Here is a 22,495-nt window from a genome sequence, read left to right as displayed (position 1 = left end):
AAGCCAACACGCCTTGGTCAGATTTTATAGGTTTCAAAATGTTGTTTTTTTAAGAATTACATGGAGAAATTATATTCTTTGTGTATGTCACTTGAAGAGTCACTTCAGGCCTAGACCTGCTAGAGAATGCATTGCACATGCAAGACTTGTCATAATCTCACTGAGGCTCTCCTCATGAACATGAATTATCAAGGATTCTGAGTCCAGTAATGTCTTCAAGGCTGTCACAAGGGAAAACAGGCCAGCCTCTTACTCCCTACTAGACAATGAGTATGAACAAACAATTTATGAAGAAGCTAAAAATGACTGATAACCTTGACTTAAAGGTTTTTCTTTTAAAATACTGTTAACTGTCTTCTAGCTGACTGCATATTTGATTTTCTTCCAACTGCAGTATTTCTTAGAATATAATCGTCATCAATTGGTGTACACTACTTAATTAAAAATGTGAAAATTATCCCTGACTAGTTTAGACCCAGTATTTCTATGTCTTCCATTTTACATATTCCTTGCATGAATACCACATGTTACGGGATTTGTTAGTGATCATGGTGTCAGCGTGTTGGTGGTTAGTGGGTTATTTTCCTCATTCACAGGTAAATTCTGCTGGCTTCTCTGGCCTTCTTTAAAAGCAATAGAATTGCTCAGCCATAACATTATTGTGTGGTTCTAGGTAGTTCTCTGTACCTCCCTTAGTCCTGTGAGTGAAATGAGAAAAATAACACAACTTGGGTTACGTTAAGAGTCAAATGAGCAACATCTTGATCAATCCTGGTACATATTTAACTTCATAGAAGCTTAGTATGTAGTTTCTTCCCCTTGATATGGTTTACATACTTTGTGAGAAATGCAACTGGCAAACAAAACAAAACAAAACAAAACAAAACCATGATGTGTTAATTGCATTGATATAGCTGACAAATCAATCTCTCCAGATACCTAGGACCTCTCAAGCACCTCCAATTAGTTTGGCTGCCTCTTTAGGGAAGCTGAGTGAAAGCAATCAGTCTCCACTGCTTTCCCCTCAAAAGAACAGCAAGTAAACGAATCTTCATGAGCTACCAGTGAGATTAATCATCCAGTCAACCGATTTAGCAAGAGATCAGTGACTCCAATTCTGAGGGTAGTGGAGCATCAGGAGGGTGAGGTGCTAGTTAGCTTGATTTCTATCGAGTCACCCCAAGGCCCCTGTTTCTCGAACTAGCAAATGCAACCAGTTTTCCCTTTGTCAGGTAGGTAGAAGAAGCAAGGCAGAGAATCTGTGTGAAAGTCCATTATAAATACTAAATCTCTTTACAAAGCCAATACCATTTCCCTGCTTTAAAATATCATTGACTTTCCTGTCATTAGTTTTTCCAGCTCTTATATCCCCTACCTAGCCTGTTGGCCCATTCCTTGTAAAACTCTGGAGTCAGACACTGGCGTGGGCATAAGCAGAATAACTTTATCATTCAAGTGCCGCCACATAACTCATCAGCTCTTGTGCTCAGTAACTCCTCAGCTTAACATCAACCCTTGCATGTTTAAAATATTAAGCCTTGCGGTAGCCATCATTTTCTGTAAATATATATTTTTAGAGAATATATAAAGCCATCATTTTCTGTAAACATATATTTTTAGAGAATATAAAGACAATCAAATTTTCTTCATAGAGAAAATATGAAGACAATCAAATTTGTTTCAAATCACTCCTGGACGTAGCCCATCAGGGGCATCAAGATGGATTTCACAGTTCTGTATCTAGAGGAATGTTTAGCGATAAGATGAAAGCAGGCTTCATAGTCCTCACACGTTGTATATTTGACTTCAACCTCCCTCTTAGCCTTTAAATCAGTGGCATCTGGTTCTTGCTACTTCAGAGTGCCGTTACTTGTGCACTAAAAGACAGCTAGCGCTAGCCATAACAGCCCCATTTGATTAAAACAAATAATTGACGAGAGTTCCATGCAGCACAGCAGCTCAAATGAGGATTTCTGTAACGGTGGGAGACCTACTGCGTTTCTATAGCGGAGACAGCTGACCTGGGAGGCTCTCTGTCGTTGCGACGCATGCTGACATGGCACAGCCGTTCGGACTTGATGTTCTAAAGCTCCAAATTAAATAGGAGACTCAATCGTGAAGAGTGGTCAGCTTCTGACCTGTCAATAGATCACAAAGTAGCTGAACCTCCATGTAGCCCCAGTACTACTCGATGCCTGGAGTACATCACTGTGTTCCTGTCCATACCAACACAAGCACTGGGGACTATTTTCTATGAGACAGTAGTATAAAAAAGTAACAATTACTTTATACATATCGAGCACAATTTTCTTAGGTCGTCAAATTATCGTTTGAATTTCTTGAAACCATAAACTCTGGAATACTAGTACAAGTTTGGTTGCCTAAGTCAGTAATTCTTTTCTCTTTGTGAACCATGTAAGATTGGACTAGCATGTACACAGCTTCACCTTTTTAAGATGAACAAAACTTTTTCCTATTTGTCAGTCAGGTGAATTAGACAATATGCTAGTGATGCAAATAATTCACATTCTGGCACTCATTCCTTCTTTAATTACCAACCATTCACAGTTTACATACGGGTGTTTTTAATATGGACCATGTCTTAAAAAGCACTGCTTTTTTTTTTTTTTTTTTTTTTAGCTGAATCAGAACTATATAGAAGAGCTTTTCTAAACAAATACTGTCTTGATAATTACCTTAGGAATTTTCTAGCATGTTGCGCCTCATCTGCATGTTGAAAACCCCTTTCTACAGTTTTAACAAATAATCAGGGATCTTGAGTTGCATGATATATATATATATATATATATATATATATATATATATATATCCCCCAGATAGTCCTGGCTGGATAGATTAATGGCAAAGAATGTAGACTTAAGATATAAAAAATAGAAAAGCATGTGGAGGTTGGGTGAGCGAGTTATTGCTTGATCATAAGCAAGTTACTTTGGGGTTCCTAAGCCTCCCCAGTTCCACCTCCAAAGCAGCACAGACAAGACCAGCAAATCATTGTGAGTTTAACACCTTAAGGTTTTATCATATAAAGAGAACCAGCTTAGTCTGATGCTTGCTGTGCAAGAGGCGGTTGAACAACGTTAGCTATAAATGGCTGCTGTCTTCACAATGGAATCTCACATGCCATTTTATAGGATATCCATAAAAGCCTCAAATTTCCTGGACAACAAAGGATCATACTACTGATGTTTGTCTGTCAGAGGCTTCTCGTGCTACCCATCTATCATATGCAACGGGCCAATAATCTTTTGATTATGCTAAAGCATAAATCAATGTGATTGAACAAAAAAAAATACCTTGGCTGCTCAGGGGAAATTATTGTATCATGCAACTTACAAGTGGCTGTCCAAAGGTCAATCTGATTAAAAACATGCCTCTATCAGGGACTTGCAACATTTGTCTACCGCTGTCACCTGGGTTCTCCATCCATCACCTTCCTATCTGTCTTTTTTCCTAGACTGCTTTTCTTAGGTTGGCTTTGCTTTTGTGGTGGTGGAATTGAACATCTACAGTACCAGGCATCTATGTTGCTAGTATAAGAATCTCAGAGGCAAATCAAGTTTTCTTGTGAAGAATTCTGAAACTGAAGCTTCATGGTGTGGCTCTCTACACCTTTTCATTTTTTAACAACTCTCATGGCAAACGGAAAGCAAAACACTGTAGATTTCCAGCTTCAAAGATGAACATATTTTAGAAACGGTGGTGGATTAACTCTATCTGAAGCACTTACTCTTGAAAAAGGCACAGATAATTCCACAAAAGACAGTGGAGCTACCATTAGGAGCATGAATCACAAAAGGAGAGCCTCTCACCGTTTTGGCCGAGCCTCTGGTCCTCTACCATTCTTTGGTTGTTGAAATGAGGTAATTTAATGAGAATAAACCCAGGATTTGGCTCTGAGGCCAGATGTTTTGCTAAAATAACTTTCAGATATTTTATGATTTACTTTGCATTTGTAGCAAAAGCCTTATATTGATGAAATACGAATTCAGGGATCATCAATAATGAGTTTGATTTTCGTTTTGTTCATCTGGACCAGAGTCAAGTTAGATAAGTAGAAGTCAGCAATGGATGGTGTTGAAGAGGCCATTGCCAAGGTTTCAGCAGGGATTTTACATTTAGGCTCTATTTATTGCATGATAGTGATACTATGGAACTTACAATATGGATGCATTATAGTTCACTGAATCAATAAAAATCATGTAGCTGTTAATGATTTCCAACTCAGCTTGTTAAGCACAACTTGGCAGCGCTACCAAGCGGCTGAAAGTGTTTGTATGCGAGTTAAGGACTTCAGCGCTCAAGTCCAAGTTTGACTGTTTGTGTGGTGTGTGGCCTTGGATCTGATGTCTCTGGGATGTAGTTTCCTCATATGAGAAATTGGGTAATAAAATGCAGTCACCACACAGCCGTGGTGGAGAGTTAAGAGCACTGACAGGGAGGTGCTGGCTTCTTCTGCATTCTTTAAGCAATGCCTATGCTGTTTCAGTCTCCCAGGTGCCTAACAGGCTCCCCACCCCCACCCCACAGTCAGCCACTTCATAATTCTTGTTGGCCCCTATGGTACCATCTATTTTATGGTCATTGTGTTCTCTGGGATGGTATCATAAAGGGATAAATTTTACCCAGGCGAGACGGGCAAATGGTATTTTATGAACTGCAGCTTCATTGCCTTCTTTTGGAGCTTTCAAAGGAGCAAGGAGAACGGGGAAGGCCGGCTCCCAGGCTCTGCAGCTCCTACCATCCATCAATGCTGATGCTGTAATACTGTTTTGAAGACTTTTTTAATGGGTACCCACCCTCCTCTTACTCCCTGTATTATTCTCTCAATACAACCTGTTTTTTATCAGTAGGAAATAGAAACAGGATGCTGACTTGTTCTGAAGTGAGTAGTCAGCGTAGTAAATAACCAAAAGACCAAAGCAGTCAGATTTACCTTTAAATTATTTGCTAAATCACCTGCATTCTTGCTAGGTAACCGTGAGCTTTATTATCAGCTCTTTTCAGTTCTGTTTCCTTGACTATACAATGAAAAAAAAAAGAAGGCAACCATCTGTCCCTTTCACTTCATTGCTGTGAGGGTTAGATGAGATCATGTCCACAACAGGAGAGTGGAACCCCAGTGAAAATTCTCCTTATGATTTGTGGTTATCATGTATACATGTCTGTGTGTAAAGAGTTTGTTAGCAGTTGGACTGGTGTGTGTCCGACTTCCATTCCTCAGCTCCCCGACATGCAAAGGATATCTGCCAGATGGCTGGTCTGCCAGCTGGGTCTTGTTTGGTCGTTGTAAATATTGCATGCCCCAAACAGGGAGGCTTTGCTTATAATCTTGTATGCCTTGTCCTTTATCTCTTGCAGCTTGAGAATTACATTGTGGAAAATATGAAGTCGGAGATGGCCCAGATACAACAGAACGCAGTTCAAAACCACACGGCCACCATGCTTGAGATAGGAACCAGCCTCTTGTCACAGACAGCAGAGCAGACCCGAAAGTTGACAGATGTTGAGACCCAGGTATGTCCCCAGGGCCAGAGTCACATACTCAACCAGAAAATTATTTTGAACTTATTCTTTTGTTTACTGCATAAACGCAGAGCATATGTCAGCATGAGGCTTGGAGAAGCATATATTTTTTTGTTTACTGGTAACAACAACAATGGATGTTTGACAAGCTATGCATGCTTTTCTGCATTAATGAGGTTGAGTGTATTTAGTGTTTGCGAAAACAGAGCAGATAAGAATATCTAATCAGTATTAAGTTCAAATAAACACAGCAGCTCCCAACTGTGCTATGACTTGTGTCAAACAAACTAGCCATGTGGTGCCTTTGACGAGCATTTTCGACCTGTCTTGCTTTGTCTCTGGTAACGCTCCAGGGATAGTGGCTTCTGCAGTGGCCTGTGCATTCAATACATTGAAAGGAAAACCTTGTGTGCACTAAGCAGGACTAAGCATGAGTCTGAATATACCTGCATATTTGAGTAATAATTAGTAAAGTGTAAGGATACTCTTTCACTATCATGGTCAAAAATATTCTAGTCAACGTCACATTAAAGTACTATGAGATGCTCTCTTAGTACTGTTAGGTGTGGCTTCTGTGATCCTACCATGATAACATTCTGAACTTGGAGTGGGGGTGACTCTGCTCCAATGTAGCTTATTTATCTCAAGGCTGAAAGTTTGCATATGCAAATTTGTCAATGCAAAAAATGGTGGGCTATTTATATTTTATTTAATCTGTGTCAGTGACATTGCAGACTATGTGTTTATATATAAAGAGAAATAATAAAGGTGATTTATAATGGGCAAAGCATTTTCTTTAAAATATTGAATTCCTAGATACAAAACACATTTATGGAAGCCACATAAAGCCTGTAGATAAGGTAGTTGCACTGACCTCTCTCACTAACATAATTACAGAATTCCAGACTCAAACTCTGGAGTCCTCATATTTCTTCCGTTGATTAATGATACTAATTATCAACTAGTGGAATCAGAATCTAAATGCTGATCACATTGGGTAAGTAAGATTTTGGAAAACAATTTTCCCCCTTTGGCTCATTATCAGATCTACACGGAGTACAGGGAATGGGAACTATATCTCATAACTAAACAATACAAGATGTATTGACTCATTTCTTATCACATGAAGAGAGCGTGCTGATCTATATAATATCGGTTTCACGTATTACATATAATAAAACTATATTTTTCTTTTCATTTAAGTCAGAAAACTTACCACCTGCTGCAAACATTTTCATAAGTTCAGACCCAGAGACACTAGCAGGTAAAGGTGCTTCGCCAAGCCTAAGGACCAGAGTTCTGTTCTCAGAACTCATGTGGTGAAAGGAACGGACTCCAGCATGCTCCTGCACACCCCACACACATGCACGCATGCACACAGACTTTTATTAATGTTTAAGTCTCTCTAAAACTTTCTCTGCGGTGGCTTTGTTCTCCTCTCATCTAGAAAGTTGCTGCGGTGGTTGAGGAAAATGATACCTTCGTTAATATTTTAATATCCAAACTGTAAAGACCAATGCTGTGCAAGTTTTTCAAAGTAAAATTTGTTCTGCCCTTTTTGAGATATGCGCTGTTTGAAAGATAGCACACAAAAGTCAACGAATAAAGACAAAATAAAACTCCCTGTGTAGAACAGTAAAAATTCATCATGAAACCAATTAAAGCTTATTAGAAATAGCAAGAACATTTTTCAGATAGACAAAATAAAAAAATAATTGCAAATCCTTCAGAATTATCAAAAAGAGGGAACTAGGCAAGCATAATCTACTTTACAAATGGAAACCTTTGGAGTCTCCTTATTTTCATTTGAGCATTTACAGTCATTGATGTTTGTGCTTCAAACCCTTTTAAAGCAGGTGTGTATCCACATGCTGTATACTTGAACTATTAGGACAGGACATGTCCTGCTTCAACATAACCACTCAGTGTACCCACGTCTTGATGCAGAGTGAAGTTTACAAAAAGAATACTGAAACCTCAGCCCATTTATATGTGATTCATTTCTAGGCATTTAAAATCTGGAGGAGGTGTCTGCTCTGTCCAGGTTGGCTCTTGCATTTTGCTCTGACATTCACCTAACTTGGCTTGACACTTTTTTATTTTGCTTTTCTTAAAACTGACTTTAGGCTGTTGGATATTGGAGGATCAGGTAGCAATGGCTTAGCCCCGTTTGTGTGCCTCAGCTCTCACATGATGATGTAAAGATAACAACTTATTGCTTGCTAGTCCTCTGGTGACCTTCTAGATGTGCCCTTTCACAGGAGGTGGCAGCACCATCGCTTTGTGAGAGTGTAAAGGATCCCCACACTCGATGACCATTATACTCAGAAACAACACTGCATGGTGAGCCCACTTAAAAGCGTTGCTGGCCATGGAGGGGATAATGAGAAACCCAAAGCAGAGAAAGCCTGTTCTTCCTCCACAGCCCAGCAGAACACACCAGCTCTTATCAGTTTCACCTGGCATCTCTTCTCCTTCAAGCTCCTTTTTTGCATGAAGGATTTAGGATCAGGAATTATTTATGTCCCTCTCCTGTTGCATAATCTCCTCCCTTTCTCCTCAGGCAAATTTGGTGTATAGAAAATTATCAGATCAACAAGCCAAATTAAGTCTACTTTTAATCATCTCCTTGGCTCGGTTTTAAGCAATCTTACACATGTATTAACTCTTACTAGCAAATATACTCTGCAGACGTATGTAGTATTTTCATTCCTTTTTCAAAGATGAGGAAACCAAAATAGTGATGTGGAACATTGGTTCAAATGAAAGAATTAGTGAATATTAGGTTGAGAATTTAAACAGTTTGACATCAAAATCTACATGCTCACCCTTCTACATGGTGATCTCTCGCCTCTGGTTCTGCTTTCACTGTAAGACTTTGGGACTGTATCAATGGGTCCAAGCACACAACAAGATTTAATGCAGAGAGAGCAAACTACCACACTAATCTTAACACTGCAGACCGTCTCTGATATGCACCGAATATGCTTTCCTGCTGGTGGGAAAGGCAGGCCGACCCACTCACATCATTCCTTCCTGTGCCAGTCAGTTCATCACCAAGGCCTTAGTGCTGCCCTTGGCAGCTGCCAGCTGTGTCAACCATAGGGAAGCTCTTTAGACTGGCATCTCAAGTTTCCTTCAGTCTCCAACAAGTCCCAGTGCTATAGTAGTAGACATGAAATTCAATCACATTTGAACAGATCTATTTTGCATATTTCCATGATGCAAGTTGTTCCAATAGGTGGTTTGCAGACTGCAGAAGTACCTGGAGCAGTAATTATGTCCAGTGACTTCGGGTTCAGGTGGGAAAAGGTATCCAGGTCCGTTTTCTTTTCTCTTTCTGTTTGATTTAAGCGTACCTTTCCAATATGTTGCTGTGGGAACCGTAATTGACCAGCGACCCCAGCTGCTGTGCTCCCGAACCCATCAGGTATTGGCACAGAGACCACAATTCTCTAAAGCCATTTCTAAGCCATGACTCACTGTGGCAGGATACTTAGTTTTTCCCCAGGAGCTTGAGAACTTTGCTGACACATGACTTTGGCTAAGGTTTTCCCATCGCCTGTTGAATATAATTACGGCTGTCTTGAGGGCTAAGACTTCCATCTAAAGTCCCCTTCCCCCCCTCTTCTTCACTGGGATAAAGCCTGCACCATAATCCGAAGTTTGTCTCCTGCTCCTCCCACTTATTCCCAGTCCCTCTTCTTTGACATCTGCTCTAATAAATTCCCTATGCATCTAATCCTACTTCTCTGTATCTCGGAGATCAGTAACCATAGCAACTGTTGTTAGGTTCACAACAGCAAAGTTAGAAATTTAAAGCCGTTCCTGAGAAGTCTCTGGAATGAGCACACCTCCCCAAACAACAATCAGTTTCCTCTTAAGTCTACACTCAAAGGTCAGCTCTAAATTTTGAACTGCATTTAACTCAAAGAGAGTATAGTTTAATAAACTTTTCACCTTGACTTAGCTGAAATGATGGCATAATAAATTCGCTAGGGGCCTTAGAAGGAAAATACTTCAGTAATTAGTTTGTATAAGCCACTGGAAGAAGGCTCAGAAAACCCTGGACCACAATGGATATGTGACATGGCGTTCCTTTCTAACGCTGTCCTAGATGCAACCACGTTTATGCACGCGTGTGTTGTCCAGAGCTGCATTTCTGCTCTGACAGAGGTTGCACCAGAGTTATTGCGAAGACAAAAAGGCCTGTATGTCAAGGTTTTGGTTGTTTCTTTCTTATTACTGTCAAAAAACACCCAACAGAAGCAACTTAAGGGAGCAAGAATTGAATTTGGCTCACAGTTTGAGAGGACAAAATTCATGATGTGGGCAAAGCCACATCAGGAGTGTGTAGCCGGAAATGGTCACATTTCACTGGCTCCGAGAGCAGAGGGATTTGAGGTTACAACCAGAACAAACTATACACCATAAGGCCTACTCCCTAGGGACCCATTTCTTCCATTGAGTCCCTAACCCATAAAGGGTCTATCATTTCCCCAAACAACATCACCAGGTGGAGACCAAATGTTCAAACACACGAGCCTTTTGGGAGCATTTCACATTCAAGTAATGAAGGCTGACCAAGCTGATATGGTTACTATCTGGCCCTTTACTGAAAATTAAACCCACTCTTCATGTCAATGTTAAGTAGAAAGCAAGGATTTTCTCTTTCTTTTCTGGTACCTATCATTAGGCTTTTTAACAGGACATAATGTATATCAAACCCTCAACAATTGCTAGTTAAGTAATTAAATTAGCAAACACTAATCATAATATATTTGACTTTTAGTCCAAGGCCGTGTGTTGATAGTAATATACATGAAAAAAATAGCTGATGGCCCAGAATATGACTCAGAAAGATAACCTACTTAAAAAAAAAAGTGACTGAAGTAAAAATTTCACCAATATATCTTTTCTGTACTCTGAAGGACATGAGAAATTTGTCCCCTTCCTGCCTTACTGTGATAATTTAATGTGTATGTGTAAGGAGAAATTCAGTGTCATCCACTGCCACAAACCGAGGAGCAAATGATAACGAGAAAGAAAACATTTGCTAGCAGTAGGTATGGATCACAAGGTCATCTTTCTTAGGCAGAGGAGTTGTTTGTTCTTGGTTATTTAAGCTTTTAGGAAGAACAGAGGCGCTAAATTCACAGAGCTATGTGGTTAATTCCTAATGAACAAGATAATTCAACCTATAACATCTGTGTCTGTTCAAAGGCACCAAAATTACCAAATTCCACAAATAAATGCAATTATATTATAAATATGGCACAGAGTTACATTATCAGGGTATAATTAGACTATGTGAGAATTCAATACATGAATAATCAAATACGATGAGGTTACTCTAAACATTATGAATGCTAATGCACTTGGTTAATATAAACATATTATATGACATAAATATATATCACAATTTTCATATAGTATTAAATATATACTATCAAAACATGACTTATAATTCTAATGTTTTTTTCAAGGTTCCTTAGTTTCCACAGTAATCCTGCAGGTAATTTGTTTTCCAGCTTTGGTGGTCTCAATAAATTTAGGTCTATCTTTTACTTCTTACCACCCACTCCACTGATGAATAATATTTTAAGAAACTAGGACAATCATTTGATAACCTCTCGTATTCTGGCTTTGCCCGAGTATTTATTTGCAATGGCTTTTGATTTATTTTTCCATAACTGCAGTTCCTTTAAACTGGAAGTTGCTATGTGTGAAGGATTCCCGGAGCTGAGTTGAGCAGCAGGGTTGCTTTACAGAACTGCTGATCAGTTTGCTTGTGACATCTCACCGGGAGGGGAAAAGACAGATTGCCATCATGCACTCAGGGATTTGCATGCAGTCAGAGTATTAGTGGCCACACACATCACTCCATCTCAAGAGTTCACTTTCCCTCTATGAAGCAACTAAGTAACCCACAGGGTGGTTTTTGATCACTTTGCCCCTTGTTGACCAAAACTTACTTCACTGATATTGCCGAACAGTGAATTTATAGCTTTCATTCTTTATACACTGATCAGCTTTCATACTCCCAGAACATCTAATTACATTGTATGTTGCTACCTTTGCTTTATTTGAAAAAAAAAAATGAAATCAATAGCATACATGTGCCCAGCAGGGAAGACTGTTTCAAGGCCAAGATGCTGTACAGAGAGATTTCCTTTTGTGGTTGCTGTGTTCTCTTTCAGTAATGACCTTTTGGTTAGTGTGGGTTTTAAATTAAGTACTCTTAAAAATATTAAAAGAGGCTATCTAAATTCCCTAGCTCACTTTTTCATGAAAATAAATAATTATTATTCTTTTAAGAAAGAGCTAAACTCTTTTAGTACACAAGTCCTCCATTTCAGAGTGTACGCCATCCTTACACCATGGCATACTCTGGGAAACTTGAACTCGGAATCAGTCCTTTGGGACTTGCTGAATATATTCTTCACTCTTTCCTGTCTTCATTTTTTTACTTCCCTCTTAAACTTTTTTTTGGGGGGGATGTGTTTAAGCTAAGAAGAACATGTCTTTTGTCATCTTAATGGAATACTTCAGTTATTGCCAGCAGCAAGATCTGTAGACACATGCAAGGCAGTGGTCAATTTATCATAGTTTTCTACAATTCCCTTGGATGCCCAGATTTGAACTTCAAGCCTATTTGAAGACTTCAGTGCGGTGACTTGAAATAAAACAGCAATGGAGTCAAGATGATGGGAAAAGAGAAGAATGTGGTATTTGTGCTTAAAAGTAGCCTAGGTCGCCCAGCGCTTATACTGGATCTCTGAGATTGGTCAGCTCCCTTCTTCCATGTCAGATAAATCTTCAGGTTTGGGTTATAAGCGTCCAACTACTAATGTGGGACTGTCGCCTTCCATGGTTATTGTCTAACTTGAAACAACCCATTGTACACAGTCAACGTGTCTTCCAACACACAGTTGAGTACCCCAGTGCTCTTGACTTGATGCTGGAGGACTTTGGACGCAGCATTGTAGGCCCTGTGTAACTGACATGGCAGTATGGCAGGAAATCACCACATGAATGAAAGAAAAAAAAATACAGGATTATCTTCAACTGAAGGAATGTAGGATGGAGTGAATGGATGGAGAGCATGGGGGTAGAAATTTTCCTAGGCATGGCAGGGACTTACCCATGAGCATGTCTTGAATATGAAAAGGAGTTAGTTAGTTCTGCATCTGGGAGGGAATGGGGATTCCAGCCAGAGAGATGCATGCGCAGGTACAAATGCCCTGAAGTGAAAGGGAATTTGGCAAATGGAGCGGAGAAAAGATGGTGGAGATAATCATAATGAGCACTGCGGCTGGCAGGAGTGGCAGGCAGGCAGTGAGCAGGCTGCTGATCTCAAGCAGCCCTGTGGACCACACGCAGCTCTTTGAGAGGGAATCTACCTGCAGAGAGGATCAATTAGCACATCCAGCATAGAAAACACCACAGTCTCCCTCGTTTTTACGGAAGATCCGTGGCTCTGTGACAGTGTAGACCAGAGGTAAAAGACGGAGAGGGCAGATCAATAACAGCCTTAGTTGTTAGCGAGTTAGTTACAGGTATGCCATGGTCAACTCCAGATGGCGACTACATTCCGTTTTCAGGGAACATAGAGCATGATGTGCATTATTCTCTGTAAACAAAACATCTGGTCTTTGAGTTCGTCGGGAAGTGTGTCCTAGTTAGGGTTTCCAATGCTGTGATGAAGCAAAGTGACAAAGGTAACTCGGGGGAAGAAACTCTCAGGTCACAGGGAGGGGAAGACAGAGCAGGAGCTCTAGCAGGAACCCCTGAGGAGGAACCAAGCAGAGGCCATGGAGGAGTGCTGTTATAGGCATGTTCTCCATGGGTGGTTCAGCCCACCTTCTTAGACTATCTGAAGCCACCCGCTGAGGGGTGACAGTGCATTAGTCAAGGTACTGTTTCACTGATTCCCCTCTAGGCCAATCTTCTTATTAATTATTTTATTTAATTAACATTTTTTCCATTTAGTTTGCATACCCATCACAGTTTCTCCTCCCTCCCCTCCTCCCATCTACCCCACTCCCCATCCAGTCCTCCTCTGTCTTAAGAAGGCATTCTCTCAATTAAGAGGCACTCTTCCCAAATATGTCTAGGTTGGTGTCAAGTTGACAAAAAGCCAACCAGCGGATATGCTCTCGGGGAGTAAGGTAAATGAAAGCAAACATAAGCTTGAGGTAGCAGTGAACAATGGGTAAAACTCAATGAGATGGCATGCCTGCTTTTTATTCATAAACAAATGTTGAGTGTCTTCTTTATACCAGGTACAGTTCCATCACAAAAATACCCCGAATGTTTCACTCCTCGTTTCAAATATTTGTAAATGGTCCTCCAGAAAATAAAAAATTGATGATAGTTGATCCTAACTTGGGAAAACTCATGGACTTTAGACCCATAGGTGGGGATCCTGCAAGGGATCAAGCCAGGCCCTCCACATGCAGGTAACAGTTTCAAAGCCTGGTCTCTTTGTGGGACCCATGGTAGTGGGACCAGGAGCTATCCTAGTGCAGGAGCTGGCCTTTTGAAGCTCATTCCCCATGGTGGGATGCCTTGCTCAGTCTTGGTGTGCAGAAGCAGTGGGGGGTGATGCTTGGTCCTGCCTCAACTGAAGGTGCCAGGCTTTGTTGACTCCTTATAAGAGACCTTACCCTTTTGGAGTAGTGAATGGGGGTGGGTTGGGTAGAGGTGGGGGAGGGAGGGGGAAACTATACTTGATATGAAGAATGAATAAAAATATTTTTTTTTAAAAAAAAGTAAAAATATTGATGAATGTAGTCTCGGTCTTAACTTTTGCTTTTGAAATACTTCTAACTTTAAATAAAGTGATAAGGAATACCTTTTTAAAATAATATTTGTATTAATTCTCTGAGAATTTCATACAGCATACTTGGGTCGTATTACTCTCCCCCACGTTCCAATTCCAGTCTCCCCTCACTAGTCTCCAGCTTTCAGTTTTGCTTTCCTTTCCCACCTTGAGACCACTTTTGTGTTGCATAGCTACTCTGGGAGTAGGGCCTGCCTTCAGTGTGTCCACCCACCAGGCTCACATCATTCAAGAACATTTGCTCTCCCAACAGTCATCCAATGCCAATAGCTAAAACATAGTTTCATACCTATATTTCAGCCTCTGTTGGGTCTTCGTCTTGAACTGTGAAGGTGTGGATGTGTTGTCACAAACACTGAATTCATATATGTCTGGAAAAATGTATTATTTTAAAAGTTTTTAAAACCCCATGTAACAGAAAAATAATTTTAAAGTAAATATAGTTGTTGAAAGGGTCTAATCCAGGTGGTTTTCCTCACCTTACCGTGTTCCTAGTCTAAAAGGAATGAGGCAATGAGGAGGAAGGAGAAAATGCTAAGATGAGGAATTTATACTTTAAAACAGTTAATTTGATATTATTCTTTTATATATTAAGTTTTCATAGATATGAATTTAAAGTCAATAATAATCATATCTAATGCTTATGGGATATGTTAGAATTTTAAAAAAATGTTCTACTCAGAAATAATATATACAAAGAAATAACATATACTTTAGCTTGATAGACAAGGAAGGAAAGAGCCTTTCTTTAGAGTTTGCATCCGAGGCACTGACCTCTCTCCTCTCTCCTAGCTCCTTCTCTGTCCTACTACTACAAACACAGAACCCCATTGCATGCCATAGCTCAGCTCAAGCACTTCAGGGCATCTTCCAGGGGTTCGGCTAGATCCCAGCTTTACCCCTGCCCAATGGGGGAGGAGCACTCCAGCTCTGGCACTCTTAGAGCAAGACTGTAGATCTAATCCTGATATTAAAAAAAAAAATATTTTCAGATTCCTTTTATCATGTAGGCTCAATGTCTCTGGTTAAAAACTCAGATTTTGACTTGGCTCCTGTGTGAATGTGTACGACTCTGGACTCCAGTGTTCTCATTCATAAAATGACATGGCCACAGATGATACTGTCAAGGAATTGAGATAATATATGGAGGTTCTCTTTGGTTAACCCCATGCCACAATAGCCAGCCAATAAATGTGTCGTCAGACGTCACTCCCGACTATCTCAAGAGTTGTTTGTATTTCCAATTGAATAAGGCAATAGGTCTGAGTTGGTGTATTCTATACATCTCCTAATTATTCTAAATGATCTACAATATCAAGACATTGGATTAGCAATCTGTTTTGTGCTTATAAAATTTGGAGATAAAATATATGAGCATAATATAATATTTTAGAATGTATGGGTATCAAAATTAGAGTATGCAAATGAGCCTAATTCACCTCGGACTCCAATCTCAGCTTATTGTGCACTGTTTGATAGATTGGACACCACCTGCTTAAGTCTTTCTGGAAAACATTAAGAAGAAAAAAAATGATCTTTAAAATGTTCATTGTTTTTCCTGGTACTTTCTTTGTGATTGAAATTTAATATTTCAAAACTATTTCAAGGTACTAAATCAAACATCGCGACTCGAAATACAACTACTGGAGAATTCATTATCAACATACAAACTAGAGAAGCAACTTCTCCAACAGACAAATGAAATTCTGAAGATTCATGAGAAAAACAGGTAAGGGTTGTGGTATCCTAAAAGTGCTTTTATGTATACTTCTTTATATCCTCCATCTCATTGGTAATTGAATATTAATGTTGTGGATATTTATAGAATGAAGTCACAAGAGAGGAGGAAGGCACAAAAGCAATCAGTGTCTCAACAAGGAAACCTATGTCCTGCTTCAATTCTTGAGGTGCTTGGTCTTCAGTTGCTGCAATGAGAACTGTTCAAACAACACCATGTATACAAAAATTATTTGATATTTTGGAAAATAGATTGACAGTTTTTTAGCAACATCAAATTTGTAACCCTAAAGAAAAGAATAGCAGAGCCTCTTGAACCGTTGTTCACTTGTCTCTTGTTCTACTCCCAAGAATCTTTGTGGCATACAATAAGGTTAAATTCAGACAGCTTGTACTACTAAGAAAATACTTGCCTATAGAATAAGTAGGAAGGAATTTTTTGCACTTAAAGTCATTTATTCTGGACAGAATAAATTTACCTAATTGACTTACAGATATCAACCTAAGGTAGTGTTCAGTAAGGTTGGAGACCTAACAGGCCATTGAATTCCACTTTCAGATGTTGAAAGGTGGGCCTATGAAACACTAACTCATTTAAAAGTCATTAATATTAACTGTGGGTAGTCTGAGAAGAACACCAACTCCTGAGGAATAAATATCTTCTATTTCATTGCGTTTTCTCCCGAATATTTGGTTATCTTGAAGATGTTTCAGCTCTTACCACCTGTGTTCAGTTAAAGACCCCTGTCCTGGTAGGAAGTAGTTAGATACAACTGTCGGCTGCAGCTAGGCTCCAAGGCAGGGGAGCCTCTGACAGGACTGGGAGCCATCCTACCTTGCAGAAGAACCAGAGACTCACACCAAGTGGGCAGCCTATCCAGGGTCACACACCTTGCTAAAGACAGAACTAGGAATGCAATCCAGGTTGCTTTTCTGATAGTTCTCTCATTTCCCCCTCACACAGGACTTCACATGACTACAGCCTAAAGACTTACCCAAACTCAAGCAAAAAATAGACAGACATCAATGCCAACAATTACAATTAAACTCTTGCATGAATAAAAGAAATCTGACTGTTGATATAGCATCTGCAAGGGTCACTCATGCATGATGACTTATATTACCAAATGTTACATTTATTTATTCTTGTAGGGTGATATGGAATACATTATTTAACTATAAATAAACTTGACAGAACATGACCCTGAACTGGCTGTTGAAATGTTCTGAAATTGAAAATCCTCTTGCAAACTACTATTTATCCCAGCACAGTTACACAATAACCAGAAATATGCATGTGTGTAACAGGTATACTTTACTGCAGTCACAATCAATTTAGGGTCACCACCAAATGCCTTAATTTTCTTGCTGAAGCGAACCCCACTTATAATAATATATTTCAGGATTTCTGTCCAGGAATTTTTAATATGCAGGAGCAATTGAAAGGTTACATTGTTTTTTCTGAATTATTGTTTGTTTTCAGAATTATAAAACTAGCTCAAAGTTTTTAGAAAAGAGAGAAAAATATACAAAGGAAAAATTAAAATAGCCATCCCAACTCACAGAGAAGACTGAATATTTTCTAAGTAGTATTTTCATAAACACATTTTGCAGAGCCTATCACCATAAAGATGATGAGAGGGTGGTAAAAATCTCTATCAGAAGTGGGAAATGAAAAAATCCTTTATAGAAACAAGTGAAGTAGGAAAGAAATGATAAAATATCGCATTAGTTACTTGGTTAGTTAAAACTTTATGTTCACTTGGCTTAAATAGAGGTCATTCCTTTAGCAATTCAAGGATGCTTGCCATGGGCTCCTTACAAAGTGTGAGGAAGAGGTGAAGCCTATTGTAGCTCTGGGGTAAACTGGCCAGGAGAAGCAGGACTAACCTGGGGATGATGGATAATTTTCATAACTCGATGGGGTTACAATCACCTAGAAGAAACACCTCTAAGCTATCTGTGAGGGAATTTCCAGAGAAATTTAAAGGAGGGAAGATCGACCCTAAATGCGGGCAGCACCATCCTAACACATTTCTGGAAGAAGGAGAGAATAATATAAACTAAGCTTTGCTTCCCCCTAAGGATGTTTCCTGCTGTGTCTGGCTATTGCTATGATAGGGACTCACACCCATAAGACTGGGAGCTGGCCCTCAGAAGTGTTGCCCACCTCTTTTGTGACTGGAATTATACTCCACGGGCAAACTGATGAAAAATTCCCTTGGTTGTTATTACTAAACCTGAGTCAGGCTGCTTTTCGACAGGAACTCTAAACTGGCGCAAGTGTAAAGGGCCTCTCCTTGTGGACCAGCCTCTTGGAAATCCAATTTGACACATCTGACTTTTCCTCTAATCAAATTTTAACTGTCGTATAAAAGTGAGGTGTTCTTCCACATATAAGTTATGTCATTTACTGCTAATGATAAAATTTTAGGATCATAGCAATTCCCTTTTGCTTGGAATACAGGCATTTTGAGAAGAGTTGAGTTAGTTAAGTCTCTTGGATTTTAATTTAATATATATTTCTATATTCATGCTGATAAAAATTTCCATGTATTTCATACCCCTATTGACACCTGTTTCTTTTTCACTCTGGAGCACTCGAGGGTGATCCATGAGGGAATTTTCATAGTGGACTCAGCTTCCCACATGACTGTCTTCTTGCAGTTATCTGTCTTCCTGCTGAACTTACAGCTCACGCAATGGCGTGTGAGCCAAACAACCACTCTTAGGTCACGTATCCTTGTCTGCCCCATTTTCAAGAAGTGATTTTCTTCAAACAAACCAAAAATATCCTTTCGTGATACATAGCATATTTCCCCGCTCTATTTATTGTTGTTTGTTTTCATATGATCAGCGCAAGAGGAGGCATGCTGCCAAGCACTATCTAAAACAGTAAAGACAGTGTCCTCCCAAGCAAGCAGAGAAGAGGTCAGAGTCTAATGTTTACGCTTTTATAAATAGTTAATTGATCATACCTACCTATTCTTTATGTGGATCTTAATCCCCCAGATACAGCAAGAAGCTATTTCTACAAGGAGGCATCTCTGAAATGTAAGAACAGCATGCCCCAGTCAGCCAGGTCTGGTTTGAATCAGCCAATACACTTTCCAGAGGGGATTATCTAAATTAAACTCTGCTTCCTCCCCTAGGAATGTCAGGAGTTGTGTCTGGGTGTGTGACTTAGCAGCCTTGAGAAAGATCCCTGCCTTTGCCGCCAAGTCGGTGAGCTGGCCTCAGGAGTATCTCCCACCTCTTTGGCAGAGAAAAAAAAAATTATGTTTTATAGTTAGGATTATCCTACACACACATGCTGAGAGGGCTTGCTGACTTACATCCTGAAAAATTAAGCAAAGTGCTTTCAGGGCTGAGTGTGGATTTTGAGCCTCATTGGATTCACTTTTTCATCCCCTAAATACCCCAAAGCACAAAGCAGAAATAGGATAGCTTCACTGTTTGTTTTCCCAAAAGTATCACAGAGGTGACTGAGAATTTGCCAGTCTGCTTTCTTTAGGAAATTTTATTTTTGTTGGTGGAATATTGTCCTAATTTTAAAACATGGTATTAAAAAAAATCACTTAAAGGAGACTTGGCATCCCATTTCTATGTTTAAAATACACAATTAAAAACCCAGACAAATAGAAATCTATTAGGCTTTGCTTGTGATAGGGTTAGGATGACCATGCAATGAGGTTTGTTATGTGTCAAATTTTGTGACATTCTTCTAATATTATCCCATTTCTTCTGATAAAAAATAATAGAAAAGAAGGTGGGTGTGGTGGCAAGTGTCTCTAGTGCCAGGACTGGTGAGGCAGGGTTCGGTGGACTCTATGACTTTGAGGTCAGTCTGGTTCACATGATGAATTCTAGGATAGATAGGCTGCAGTTGTAGTGTTACAGAGTGAGACCCTGTCTAAGGGGAAACAGTAGCAAAAGAAAAGAAGAAAAGATGGGCAGAGATAGTACATGCCTTTAATCCCAGCACTAGGCATGCAGAATCAGGTGGAGCTTAGTGAGTTCAAGGGTCACTTGGTCTAGAAAGTGAATTCCAAGATCCCCAAACTGTTACACAGAGAAACCCTGCTTTTAAAAAAAGAGGTGTGTAGGAGAATATACATCAATGAAATTTTATTCAACTAACCAAGTGGGCCTCACTCCACTAGGCAGGTCCAATCTTTTGAACTGCAACACCACAGTGACCTCTACAAAGTTCTACATTCAAGGACAACAGCATTGAGTTGTTCAAAAGATTTATGATTGCTGTTTTCATGTGCATTCATAGCTGTCCTGGAGGCTGCCTCTGAAGCATGGGTCTCCTAGCTAGGTTTTAAGGCCATATATTGGACTTAATTGTTTTCCAAATGGAGAACACAGGTAGGCAGAAGAATGTTGTAGAAGAAATTTCTCTCACACAATGGAGTACCTGAAAGGAAAACATTAACACATTTACACAAAGGTGGGGCATTCAGGCTTTCTTGACAATTGTGTTGAATGTACTGATTAAAGACAAGGGATACTGTCATTGAGACAGTTCAGAGTAACTTGGGACCAGACGTTTGATGGCTATTCTAACGCCTTTCCAGCTGCCGCCTTGCTACCTTCTAACAACGTAAACAGCTGAGTCGATGCATGCTGTTCACTGTTGCCGCTCCTCCAAGGAGTCTTCTAAAGAGCCTGCTATTTCCACATCATAATTAAAAGGCTGAACCTTACAGAGTTCAAATAACTGGTCCATGGCAAAAGAGCTAGTACCTAGCCAAGCTCACATTTGTTTCCAGGATGATTTTCTGTGTTAATTACTATAAGAAAGATTTTCCAGCATGATACAGCTTAGGGTGTAACTAGAGTGGTCATCAAGCGATTGGCCTAGAACAAACAAACATAAAATTGAAGAAAAAGGTAGGCTCGTTGATTTTGACCTACCAAGGTAAAGACTATTATTTAGTCCTTCCAGCGTTGGAACAGGACACATAAACTATTTAGTTTATACTGGGAATTTACTGAACTTAGTTGATGTCTTAGCTATTTCCCAGCTGGAGCTATGAGAAATCATTAAGTTAATAATTTTAAGTGACTGAATCTGATGCAATTGCAGGATACTAAATTCTGTCTCACTAATGAGTTACTAAAGAAATATTAATGTTTTAATAGTGTTTCGGAGGAAATGAAAAGCCTTCTAATTGGAGCTATCCTCTATTTGATAAGGCCTTTAAAGTTACTAATGGGAAGATGAGCTAAATTCTAGCAGTAGATATTAGAGTGGATTTAAATGCATTAGCTGTGTATGGTATTGACCAAGGACAAGTATCTTTTTTTTTTTTTTTTAATTTTTCGAGACAGGGTTTCTCCGTAGTTTTTGGTTCTTGTCCTGGAACTAGCTAGCTCTTGTAGACCAGGCTGGCCTCGAACTCACAGAGATCCACCTGTCTCTGCCTCCCAAGTGCTGGGATTAAAGGTGTGTGCCACCACCGCCCGGCAAGGACAAGTATCTTAAGAGGTCAAGTACTCAGGGCCGAGCATGATGCTCAGTAGCAGAGTGCTAGATTGCACAAATCCCTCACTTCTGTCCCCAGTAACAGGAAAAGAAACGTCCAATGTCTATATGGTACCCTATTCCTTATAACTAGAATCGGGGAAAGAATTACCTTTATCTTCCATGTTCTTACACTGTGAACTGAATGGCAGACCCATGTTCCTTCTTCTCATTTTTAACAGCCTCAGGAGCAGAGAGTAATGGAGAGTTCTGAGTCAACAAGGAATCTGAGAACCATATTAATCCTTCCCTTTCTCTGCATCCTTTACACTTTGCCGACCTTGATGATTTCCACCACTGAAGTATTTTTCAAACACATCCGGTCTTTTCTAGCTTTATCAGTTGAGTATATTTAGGTTGGACTCTCATCACTTCTCAACTGTTCCCCTGCAGCGACTTTGGTATCCTTAGCTTTGTGCCAGCATGACCTACTCAGGTTATGGACAAAATCATTATTTTTTTGAAATTCCAATCATTTTCTTCTAAGGTTCTTCTACCCGTTGAATATTATAGCAGATCAAAAGAAGTTCAAGTTCTTTAGTACAGAACGCAGTGCCTGGCTGTTAATACAATCATTCTGCAGCATTTTTCCCCTACTGGTTTTAGTTTAGAAGCTACCAACAGAAATTCTGAGACCAGACTGACTGGGTTTCACTTTCCTCTATTCTTGCTGTAACTAGCTGTATTGTGTACTTCTTGTGTGACTCCAGGCAAGTTCATGAGACTCTGTGCTTTGTTGGCTAATGTTGAACATAGAGATGATGATGATGATAATACTATTTGAAGTTGACATGACGATTAATGCTGTATGAATGTATATGAAACACAAAGGACAG

General features: G+C 39.6%; 1 protein-coding gene across 2 annotated transcripts in view; it reads left to right on the top strand.

Moving 5' to 3' along the window:
• The window catches only part of Angpt1 (angiopoietin 1), a 225,509-nt gene that overhangs the window by 128,512 nt on the left and 74,502 nt on the right, over nucleotides 1–22,495 (top strand). For both annotated transcript variants that reach the window (XM_057792663.1, XM_057792662.1), the window contains exons 2-3: nucleotides 5,380–5,535; nucleotides 15,997–16,118. In XM_057792663.1, coding sequence (XP_057648646.1) covers nucleotides 5,380–5,535; nucleotides 15,997–16,118 — 278 coding nt within the window. The remainder of the gene's footprint in view (nucleotides 1–5,379; nucleotides 5,536–15,996; nucleotides 16,119–22,495) is intronic.

The sequence above is a fragment of the Chionomys nivalis genome, chromosome 17 (genome assembly GCF_950005125.1).
Source record: "Chionomys nivalis chromosome 17, mChiNiv1.1, whole genome shotgun sequence".
Lineage (NCBI taxonomy): Eukaryota > Metazoa > Chordata > Mammalia > Rodentia > Cricetidae > Chionomys > Chionomys nivalis.
Note: the sequence above shows the minus strand (reverse complement) of the source record. Positions and strands in the feature narration are given on the sequence as shown.